The sequence below is a fragment of the Ostrinia nubilalis genome, chromosome 16 (assembly GCF_963855985.1).
Source record: "Ostrinia nubilalis chromosome 16, ilOstNubi1.1, whole genome shotgun sequence".
Lineage (NCBI taxonomy): Eukaryota > Metazoa > Arthropoda > Insecta > Lepidoptera > Crambidae > Ostrinia > Ostrinia nubilalis.
In genome coordinates this window covers 4,440,546-4,452,138 of record NC_087103.1, presented here as the reverse complement: position 1 = coordinate 4,452,138, position 11,593 = coordinate 4,440,546, and the positions used below count along the sequence as shown (strand labels likewise).

The 11,593-nt window shown below is 37.4% G+C and overlaps 2 protein-coding genes across 3 annotated transcripts in view; one reads left to right on the top strand and one right to left on the bottom strand.

The window, feature by feature from the left end:
• The first annotated feature begins 212 nt into the window (after nt 1-212).
• On the top strand, nt 213-8,936 carry LOC135079110 (organic cation/carnitine transporter 2). Of its 2 annotated transcripts, none has more exons than XM_063973708.1 (8): nt 213-507; nt 722-801; nt 1,560-1,719; nt 2,090-2,416; nt 2,517-2,738; nt 5,764-5,981; nt 7,634-7,833; nt 8,494-8,936. In XM_063973708.1, exons 1-8 carry the CDS (start codon nt 290-292, stop codon nt 8,701-8,703), a joined length of 1,635 nt encoding a protein of 544 aa, XP_063829778.1. In that variant the 5' UTR covers nt 213-289; the 3' UTR covers nt 8,704-8,936. The 2 variants fall into 2 exon arrangements, with proteins under 2 accessions (XP_063829778.1, XP_063829779.1); XM_063973709.1 differs by having other exon boundaries at nt 389-469.
• A 224-nt stretch (nt 8,937-9,160) lies between these two features.
• Nucleotides 9,161-11,593, bottom strand: part of LOC135079109 (uncharacterized) — a 32,616-nt gene continuing 30,183 nt past the window's right edge. Inside the window, exon 2 of the mRNA XM_063973707.1 lies at nt 9,161-10,188. Within this exon, the coding sequence (XP_063829777.1) occupies nt 9,184-10,185 (1,002 nt within the window). The 5' untranslated portion in view covers nt 10,186-10,188 and the 3' untranslated portion in view covers nt 9,161-9,183. The remainder of the gene's footprint in view (nt 10,189-11,593) is intronic.

Here is an 11,593-nt window from a genome sequence, read left to right as displayed (position 1 = left end):
AACCAAATAATATTACTTACAAAATATTATTCATTAATGTTATTTCAAATTTCAATACTATAAAAATGGTTCATCACAGAAGATTGGTTTCCCAACATCATACAAACAAACTTTATGTTGATTACAAAACATTACATTTTAATAAGTGATATCTCGATAAGATAGTAGAGACTCGTGCAAATACGCACTAGATAGCATCGCTACATTTAATCACGGAATACTTACGTATCAATCTCAGTAATGCTCAAATGCATTTCATTGAGTGTTGTGTTTCGTGTAGATTTTTATTATGGATTCAGTGTACGAAAGAGCGCTAAATGAAGTAGGTCAGAATGGAAAATTCCAGAAACGTTTCGACATAGTTTACAATTTAGTATTCACAGCGTTATGGGCTACGGCCTACAACAGCATATTGTTAGCGCTAGTTATTATACCTCATTCGTGTGAACTTCCAAACAGACCTGAAAATGTAAGTGCACTTGACTGGAAATCAAAATACATACCCATGTAAGTTTTTCACTTTATTACCTACTAAGTATTAGTATAAATAAACAAACACAATTTTCCTTGAAATTGACTTTCATTGATTTCACTGCAGCTACTAAAGATTTGATATTTTCAGTTCATTGATTAACTTATTCAGTCGAATTGAAACTGTACAAAAAATAAGAAGTTCATACGAATTAAAATTTAAGCTCTATCGTTTTTATGTATCTTTCAGGGTGAATGATACTACTGGGAAAACAGTATTCAGTAGTTGCCAAATATACGTAAACCCAGATGAAAACAATGTAACAAAATGTAAGTAAAAATTAAACTAACATAGATTTACATTTAGGTACACTGCCCGAGAAATTAATTATTAAATTCATTTAGGGAATCGGTAGTCAATGCGAAAAATCGCTCAACGGTTGGAATGTGCAGGTGTCAAAATGTCCATATGGACCGGCTGTTAGTGTGGCAAAAAGTATAAACGTCAAAATGTCCCAGTGTCAAAATGTACATTATCACCATGGTTACAATGGTTTTATATGGTATAAAACTAAATCCTGTAAGCTGGACATTTTGACACATGCACGTGGTGTCGCTTATACCCGTCGACTCTTCAACATTTTTACCTTGATGCATTTAAACATGTGTTCATGTTAGCTATTATACAATAAAACGCTTTTTCGAATAAACCCGAATACATTTCAACTTCAGATCATTTTAACCATTGCTCATTTCGACGTTCATACTTTTTGCCACACTAACAGCCGGTCCCTATGGACATTTTGACACCTGCACATTCCAACCGTTGAGCGACTTTTCGCATTGACTACCGACTCCCTAAATGAAATAATTCAATGACACTCTATATTGACTTTTTTAAAGCTAACAAAAGTAAGTAAATGACAACTACGATCGTGTTCGTGATATTGTTATTGCACAAATTAATGTGTACCTTCTTCACCAACACATGCCACTCACTGTTGTTGCAAAATTACACGAATGAAAACTAAAGACATATGACACAGTGCTTAATTTTTATATTGTCTTCTGATATTATTGTTTTTCAGCTTGCGATGTTTACTCCTACAACAGAACTTGGTACGAATCGACCGTTTCTTCTGAAAACAATTGGGTGTGCGACGATCAGATTTATGTAGCAAATGTATTCGCCTATAGCAAAATAGGCGAAGCCGTAGGATCGGTCTTATTTGGTTGGTTCGGTGACATGTATGTAGAGTTATGTCCTCGCCAACGTTCTTTGGCAATTTTGTACAAAAAATATCATAAAAATCGTCTGAAATAGAGACTAAACTGCTTCACCTTAATAAAACTTTACTTTGAAACCAATGTATTAGTACCTACTTACAATAGCAATAGGGCCATGGAAAGTTCTGTGTAAATGTTACGGCACAGAATAATAATGTACTACGTTACGGCCTTCGTCTTCGTCGTCGTCGTTTTAGCCGAATGACGTCCACTGCTGGACAAAGGTCTTATTAGCCTTAAAACTGTCAAAGTCCATTGGTGCGGACTATTTATTAAATAGAATGGAATACTTAATATGATTACCTTTTAAACATTCATTTGTTTATTCCAGATACGGCAGACGTTTATCATACATTGTGTCCTTAGGCTTGTTAGTTCTTGGGAGAGTGGTATCAGTATTTAGTAGCCATTTGTACATTATCTTCGTTATTGGCTGTATCATCGCGTCGTTTCCATCATGGACTGTCGTGCAGAGTGCGACAGTGATATCTATGGAAATATCGGCGCCCGATCGTCGGTCCACCATAGCGACGCTGCGTACGATCGGGTATAGCGCGGGCATGTGTCTGATGCCGCTGCTGTATTGGTGGCTACGGGACTGGAAGACTTTCATGATCGTCACCACGGCAACGCAAGTGCCGTTTTTAATCCTCTCGTGGTAAGCTTGAACACAAGCCTGCTTCTACGAACCCTATTGCTTGAGTGTAAGTAGAACCAACTCAGAATAGGCATCCATGAAAATAAGTTTTATATTTCAGGAAAATTCTAGAATCTCCTAGGTGGCTGTGGGTAGAAGGAAAAACTGAATCTTGTCTCAAAGAGTTGAATAAAATTGCTAAAGTAAACCACACAAAGCTAGAAGACGAGACTAAGGAGGAAATATTTATATCAAAAGCGACAAGTGTTCAAGCCATTGGACCACTGTCTTTGTTCTCTGGTTGGCGATTGGCAATCAACACAATTTTACAATTATACCTGTGGTAAGATATCTTTCTTAGATAAAATTCCTTAGGTGATGCTAATCAGCGAAGATCATAGGTTGTTATGTGATCTTAACTATATTCAAGTTTTAAAGCGTCACTCTACCGTTTTCTGGTCTATTTCACTTTGATCGCCTGGATTTCTAGCGACACTTAGTAGACTCCAAGCGACACTTTGGTGTCCTTTGATCACTCATGGATAAGATCACCTAGGTGTTTTATTTTTTATGTGACAGGAGGCAAACGAGCCGACGGATCACCTGATGGTAAGTGATTACCGTTGCCCATAGACACTTCGTAGTCCCAGGGGCGTTACAGGTCAAAGTGGAGTGGACTTCCTTTCCATGGGTGATCAAAGGACATCAAAGTGTCGCTTGGAGAGAATAGGCCCATTTTCTTGTGACAAAATCTCCTGTAAATACTACTACACATAAAATTGTAATGCCAAACTTCCCAATGTGCAGATTATCATAAACTTATCAAATCAAATCAACTATACAATCATAATAAAAGACAATTACGAGCATTAGAAGTTTGATGATTTACATACTAGATAATTGCTTTTTGCGCGCAAGTTTTGTAAGAAATTGCAACAAAATAGTGACATTGTATGTGTAAACAAACAATACAATCCATTATAGGCTCCAGATATCAGTGTGGAGTAGAATCAGCGCAATACTTAGTAATTATATTGTTGTAATTAGTCTAAGGATGTTTGGACTAAATAAAAATATTTTTCTGTCTTTCTTTCTTTCTTTCAATAAAAAAATAGTGCAATATTGTTGCAATTTCTTACAAAACTTGCGCGCCCGAAAAAAAAAAGACGCCACCTTCCATACAAAATCTGGCATTGCCATTTAGTTGCATCATAACCATAGCTGGGCATTAACTCGTTAATCCGTTAATCGTTAATTAACGAAGTTAACATTTCTATTAACGGATTAACTTTTAAGTTAACTTTAAAAAATGTTAACGGACTCGTTAACTTCCGTTAAATTATCCTAAGTCCGTTAATCGTTAATCCAGTACCTACTATTCACCAAAAAGATACAGCAGGCACGCTGAACAACGCGTTCTGACAAGTACGTTCGGACTTCCAGAACTTCCAGCAGAACCCAAAACAACAGTTTTTGTAACCATAACGAAACGATATAAAAATGCTGTTTTTTTATTTATTTACAAGCTTTATATTGACTTCACTTGTTAGTATGTGTGGGACAAATCTTGCAACTGAATTTAAAACCAGTTGTAGAAACCAGTACGATGAAAATGCAATGTTATGGTACCATTAAGCTGGTCTGATGATGGAGTCAGGAGGTGGCCATAGGAACTCCTAAATGAAACGGCGAATTTGGGTTCGTTGGATTTGTCTTTTCGAGCACTTTAATACTAGATGATGTCCAGGTAGGGTTGCCAGATGTCCGGCTTTAGCCATGTTTGGCTTTTTACGGTCTTGTCCGGCCAAATATTGCCTTGTCCGGCCTGTCCGGCTTTTGTTAGGCCTTTTATTTGGCTGCCGCGCCAGGCGAAAGTCGAGCAACAGAATAATATGGAGCGCACACATCAGGATGGTTGGGCAACCGATGATGATAGTACTCACTCGTGAGCTTTGCACCCCCCTCACATGTCCAGCATTTAGGGTGAAATGTCCGGCCAAATGAAGCACAAAGTCCGGCTTTTGTGTCTTTGGACCTGGCAACCCTATGTCCAGGGTCCTGATTATGGAGTCAGGAGGTGGCCATAGGAATTCCTAAACGAAACGGTGGAAACTTATCGACTTTGGATTTGTTGGATTTGTCTTTTCGAGCACTTTAGTGCTAAATTGTATTGTAATTAAACCAAGGCTCTGAGATTGAGATACTATAGACTAAGAGCTGGTGAACGCCGTAGGTCTGGCGTTCATGCATCATTTTCTAAAAGCTGAAAGTTTGTCAGCGTATGCTCCCAATATAGGTTAGAATGTTGGTGGATTATGAAGTTTGGGTCATCGTTGCTTTGGCAGCTATCCTAAAAAAACTGTCTGGCAAGGAGTTGGAACTGTCAAAACTGTGTGGCTGATGTCGAAACAACTTCTAATCATTGCCCAAATCCATACCATAAAAGCTGATTTTTATATAAAATATTAGGGCAATAGAAGTAGTTTCCTCATCAGTCAGACAGTTTTGACAGTTCCAACTCCTTGCCAGACAGTTTTTTTAGGATAGCTGCTAAAGCCACGATGACCCAAACTTCATGATTCACCAACATTCTATCCTATATTGGGAGCATACGCTGACAAACTTTCAGCTTGTATAAAATGACGTAGGTCTGGCGTTCACTAGCTCGGCCGAGCTAATATTAAAAAGTGTAAAATAAAATTATAATAATAAAATACTTTTTTAAAAACAAGCTTTTATTCTGAAATGCAGTTGTTACTAAAACGAAAAAAATAATTGTATGCTAAGTTCAAATAATATCGAAAGCTTGTAGCGCAAACATAAAGGAGGAATAAATTCCGTGAGCGATACAAGCTTTCGAAATTATTTGAACCTTGCATACAATTACTTTTTTCGTTTTATTATCATGTGTTAACGGATTAACGATTAACGTTAACTTGCGTTAAATCTTGCTAAATGTAACGTTTTAACGTTTAACGAAGTTAACTTTTTTATTAACGGTTTAACGATTAACGAAGTTAACTATTTGATTAACGGTGCCCAGCTATGATCATAACACACATCATAATATAATTTCAATTTACGCCTGCTCAATGTCATTTAGATAAGCACCTTGAATGAAACCGATTTTGAATGATTGCGATGTAATGACGCCGGAATTTATACCGTTCTCCAGGTACACCTCTACTATTGTAATTAGTTTCAGGATTTAGTTACTGAATAATTTCGTAGTTAGTATTTAGGTAGGCTTCATAACATGACAATGCTAATTAACTTTTTGCCTTTCAACAGTTCTTCAGGTAAGGGTAGATTAGCTGAAGAACTGTTGGAAGTAGGTCTATTTATTAAGGTACTACTATTTTTTCCAGGGTTTCCGTAAGCTTAAGCTACATAGTGCTCCTACTAAGTTCCGGGGAAAAGACCGACGCAAACCCATTCCTAGAGTTCGCTTGGCAGTCCATGGTGGAGCTACCAGCTACATTCGCGGGCGCGTGGCTTGCTGATAATTTGGGGCGGCGATATGCGGGTGCCACGGCGTATAGCGTCAGCGCCCTGATGTGGATCTTGATGTCTTTCAGATTATACGGTGAGTAATAATAATTGCGAGGAACGTGCGGTGAAGCAAGTGTACTTGGGAGGACCGAGTGACCAACGGTCAGTCGTCAATAGGGTTTCTGATTTCTCGACCTATTTTTTTTCTCGAGTTTCGAGAATTCTCGAGGCCAAAGTCTCGAGTTTTCTCGGGTCTCGAGTCTTTTAATTAAAACTGTCGAAATCGGTTGAAATTTAATAAAAACATAGGTTTTTTAATCTAATATACCTACTTTTATTGCACAACAATCAATATTAGAATTTAGTACCACTTATTTTGGTAAGGAAAGAAACAAAAAAATAAAATCTTCTTTCATAATTAATATTAACAAATAATCATTTTAACAAAAGTCATAAAGTCGCGTGTACTTTATGGATAAATAATAATAAAAATCTGGAGCTACAATTGAATCGCTTGTTTTCCAAAGAACACAAGTCCAAATAGCAAAATTACGATAAATAGTTTTTTTTATAAACATTTATTTATTTTATTCATGAATAGAACGGTAGTACTAATTACACTATTCAAACAAGACGTAACAAAGTTCATAATAACGTTTAAGTACTTATAAACAATTTAACTTAATAAAAAAACAAAAAACTTTTCGATAATTTTTTAAATTACTTGATAAATTTTTAAATTTCTTAAAGAAAACGACTTCAATAAACTTTACGAGGAGGCACGAGTACCTAACCTAACAGACAGTTAACAAATTTTTCAGTCTTTTTAAATCAGTCAGAGTTAAACATACATAATAAATATAGCATACTCGTAGGTGAACATTAATACTTAGTTACGATTGAGATCATTACTTGCAATACAAATCAGTTAAAAAAGGAAAGACTAGGCCAGTCTAAAAGCAACGTTAACCTATTAAATATTTAAAATCTTAATTTTATCTAAGAAAACAGGTTTTCAAGAATATTAAAGCTTCAAAATCGAAACTCGAGATTTCTCGAGCTCCGGTAATTTTTTTCTCGTCTCGAATGAAGCCAAATTTCTCGAGTTTTCTCGAGTTCGAGAAAGCTCGAGCAGAAACCCTAGTCGTCAAAGGTACCGCTGGGGAGACGATGTTGCGAGGAACCTGTACGATCTCCACATCGATGACTAGTAAGAGGTAGCCCCGAAATGACTAGAGTAGAGATACTTATGGTCTGATCCGTGCCTGGAGTTCGCTTGGCAGTCGATGGTGGAGCTACCAGCTACATTTGCCGGCGCGTGGCTTGCTGACAACCAACCGAACCAAATCCGAAAAATGATGATCACGAGTTTTTATGATGACATAAAAGCTCTATTGTAAAAGACACCTTTTTAATTAGAAAAGAACACCATTTTAATTAGTAAAAAAAACTTTCATGACTAAATACCAAAGTACCTTCTCATAAATTAAAACCAAAGGAAATTTGCAAAAATTAATGCCTTCATCGCTCTTGCGATTATTGATATTTTCAATTATTTCAGTTCTTTAATGTAAATTGAATTTCATGCAGGTTTTTCACCAGCGTGCAGTGTTGATTGACACACCTGCACACTAACAAAAAACAGAGATCAGAAAAAGTGCGTCATGGTGTGAAAAATCTAAAGAAAATACATACCTACTTATACTCGTACTCTATACTGAAATTACTAATCGCAATACTTTTCAGGAACAAACACATGGCTGCAAGAATGGTGGGTGGGGTCCACGCTTATAGTTGTTAACAGATTTGCCAGTACGGTGTCATATTACGTCATCTACCTGTTCAATATGGAGCTGTACCCAACTTGTCTGCGCCAGTCAGGGATGTCTCTTGGAAACGTATTCTCGAGCGGAGGCAGCGCTATGGGAGCGTATTTGATGCACCTTGTAAGTTTGACTCTACTTATTTAAAATTATAGAGACAGCTTTTTTTCTTGTCGTGTCGACAACAAACCTAAACAGTGTCAGCACTGTCGCCCAAAACTTTGCTACAAGAGTGGCGTTGTCAGTAGCACTCATTACATCTTCCTGCGTGCAATTTGTTTGGGCACGCAGGGCACATGATATGGTAGAGACAGTATTTTGTTAATTCAAATACACACTTCAATAAGTGTCCACAGGTAAAATGAAACACTTAGAGGATTTAGAATCAACATTAACATTGAGACAATAATTCAGATGGATTACATTGTTATCGCCAAGCTTAAGTTGTGATTTGTATGCCAAGGTGATTAAATAAATAATAAATAATAAATAATAAATCTTTATTAAGATTTTATATGATTGTAGTAATATTTGCGAATTAAATTATCAACTCATACATCACACAATTGTTGGCAGACCAATAAAATAAATAAATAAATAAACACACTAATTTATTAGCAACAAATACCGCGTGACCACATTTGTGAAAAATCTTATCACCAAAATTTCAAATAGCACTAATTTTAACAAGATTAGACGCCAAAGTGCTTACCTTATGTGACGTAATACTGGTATCTTTTTATTTAGAAATAAGAACGTTTACTTACGTGAGTACTGTTTTAGGGTCGTCTAGATGCCCGCATTCCAGGAGCAGTTCTGTTCGTGGTCGCCTTACTAGGAACAGGGTCCACGCTCCTTCTCCCAGAGACCCTGAACGCCACGTTGCCAGAAACTATACAAGATGCCCGGGAGTTTGGACGAAGGAATAGAACTAAATATGGCGCTATCAAACTGAAGACTGAACCAACAAGACAGAGTCCATCGGAGAAATAACAAATGAGTGATATGTTATCTGTAGAGTTAATTAAATAATAAATAATTATAATTTAAGCCTGCTTACATTCGAGTCTTTTCGCGCAAACGTCCATTCGCGCTTAATGATTCTTATTACCCAACTGATCAAAATCATATTTTGTAATGTAGTATACAAACTTACATTTTCAGACAGAATTATGTACCAAGCCAAATAGCACTTTTTGGAATAAAATTAAGCAAAAACAATCAAATGGAACTTTAATTAGCGTATTACATTTCTTGCTGAGTAAGTACATTATTTAGTAAACATCATTGGAATTTCAGGACAAAAGGTACATATAATTTTCTCATTATGACTAGGATTGACTAGAAATATTTCTACAAGACTTATATTTTTGAGTATTTACAACATACGATACATTTTGAGTAATAATACAATACATACAACCGCTATTTTACAAGGTTTCAATATTTATGTTCTAGAACATACTCGTAGACTTAGTCCATGATGTCATCATCAACGTCAGATGACTCTTCTTTCGTATCTTCTTCCTTGCTAACCTTTGCATCGTCTCTGCCTGCATGGAGGTCTTCGTAAACACGTTTCAAATTCCTCATAATATAAGAAGTACCGTTAACTTGCCCGGAATTCGAACGATGCTCGAAATACTTATCTGGTCCATCCACATTGATGGTTCCCGAACGAACAGGAACAGAAAATGCCGACATGTGTCGTGGTCTATGCCCGAAATCTCTACCCAGCCGCTTCTCCAAGCTCGCCTCTTCTGGACGAACCTCTTGAGAGATATTCGTATCGATACCTTCAGCCAGAGCTCTTTTTCTGTCATAAATGTGTCCAGAAACGCGCAAGTCGATGAAGAAATTGAGGGGATCTACTCCAAACTGAGGGTTGTAGAGCGGAGGGTACCACATTGGAGGTGGCGGAGGGAGAATCAAGTTCGAAGGTGGCACCGCAGCAGATTCTGCAGGGTTCCTGCCAATACAAGGGGAAGGCTTAGGCAACTCTTCAGTGCCAACGTCCACGAACGAGGACTGTCTTCCAGGGGGACCAGGACTACCACTCGGTTTATTAGGTTCTGCCTTTGGAGAGAGCCTTCGCGGCGAAAGATCGCGCATCCTCGGATGTTTATCGACAGTTAATTCCAATGGAACTTCTGGTCGTGTCTCTGGTTCCTTCTTTTCCTCCTCTTGCTTGTGCCAGTCTCGTCGAAACTCGGTTTCGTTTTCAGCAAAATATTTGTGAGCGCGGCGTTTAAACCGGCGATGGTAATGCGGGGGGCGACAGCCGTGTCGTGCGTTGACGAAGGATCTGAGCATTTCGCTGAAGAAGAATGCATGAGGCTGCAGGGGTAACGCACTGTATAGATATGGTGGAGTAGCAGCAAGTAGACGAGAGACCAGCTCGGTGTTCCTTATATCTCGCACATGGGTCTTTGTAGGGCCCTCTGGAGGCGGCTTCTCCTCCTGCACGGAACTCATTTCCTGCAACAAAGTATTCGCACAGTTACAATTTGATTCAATTCGCAAATGACAGAGATCTGTAGAGATTTGAAAGGAATGAGATGCGAGGCGTCGAGTGTATGAGGGTGAATAGGATGCTTTGACTGTAACGGCGTTTACACCCTCCGACTCTATATCGGGGTATTATTTGTTTATTTCACCCGTGGTGTTTTATATTTACTCATTATACTGGTAAGTAATATCATACCTACATACGTTTAACGTCAGTTTAACCATTTGCAAGAAATACCTGCTACTAAATTCGTAGCAGCTTTTTTTCGTAGCATTATGTAATGTAAACGGATGTTATGATCTCTAACATAAAAGTTTCCTAATTCATTAATTTTGTTTCATTTTGATTATATTCCACATAAATTCTGAAAAAGTAGTCACTATAATTTCCCGTGAAAATATTACTGCTGAGTTTTTAAACGTAAGGTTACCAAATCGTGTAGATTATAATTCTATGTTTAAATAATAATAAAAAAACAAAACACGATCGCAATCGTAACATGTAAACCGGCTCCATTTCCGAGACAGTCCAGTGATTATCGCGCGAACAATGCGCCGCCCATTACCTCGCGCTCGTACAGCTACAGATCGTCCTCCATCGCGAGATGACTCCCGAGGATTGCTCTCCAAATTGATTAAAAGTGCATTCACTCCCCATAGTAACGTAGGATATTTTTTAAAGACAGATCTGTGGCTAAAATCAACTATGAAGAAAAGTATGACCCTTTTTCTTTCGTGTAAATCTGTGATATGAAAAGTAATACGAGTATCACAGATAATAATAATATAATACTGTAATATAGTTAGCAATCGGGGTGGCAGTTAGTAGTCGATACATACTCGTACCTATTCTGGAAAAAGTTAGTGAAAAAACTAGCTTTGTTTCAGCTTAATGAGCTGATACTGTGAGGGTTTTATGTAGGCACTATTTACAGGCCTACTTACTGACTTACAAGAAACAAATAAAACTTATATCAAATAGAGACATCTAGATAACCTATTTCAACAAATATAGTTACCTGAAAGAAAACAGTTTTTAATTCCGAATGCAAATTGACTTTCACGACGTTATCTTATGTTGACTAGAAAATGTATTATTCTGATCTGGCAAAGAGTTATTGAAATATTCATGGCGTCATTAGGTTCTGTGAAAATGCTAATAAAACGAAGTAGGTATAGGTATGTACCAGTATATCAATATAGAATTACCAAAGATTCGGTTGCTTCTAAATATTGTATAACCAAATCAAATACAAACCAACTTGTAAGTCTAATACGGTCACGTATGCAATCCGTTCGTCTGTCGACATCGATTTTTCAGCTCACCGCAGTTTTATTGCCAATATCGGAATGAAGCCGATACGCGGATCCCTCG

What these genes read in the sequence shown, in the direction of transcription:
- LOC135079110 (XM_063973708.1), top strand. Translation starts at nt 290, where the DNA reads ATGGATTCAGTGTACGAAAGAGCGCTAAATGAAGTAGGTCAGAATGGA. An exon ending in ATTTTACAATTATACCTGTG is followed by an intron (nt 2,739 to 5,763) that starts GTAAGATATCTT and finishes TATTTTTTCCAG; the next exon opens with GGTTTCCGTAAGCTTAAGCT. An exon ending in GAGCGTATTTGATGCACCTT is followed by an intron (nt 7,834 to 8,493) that starts GTAAGTTTGACT and finishes GTACTGTTTTAG; the next exon opens with GGTCGTCTAGATGCCCGCAT.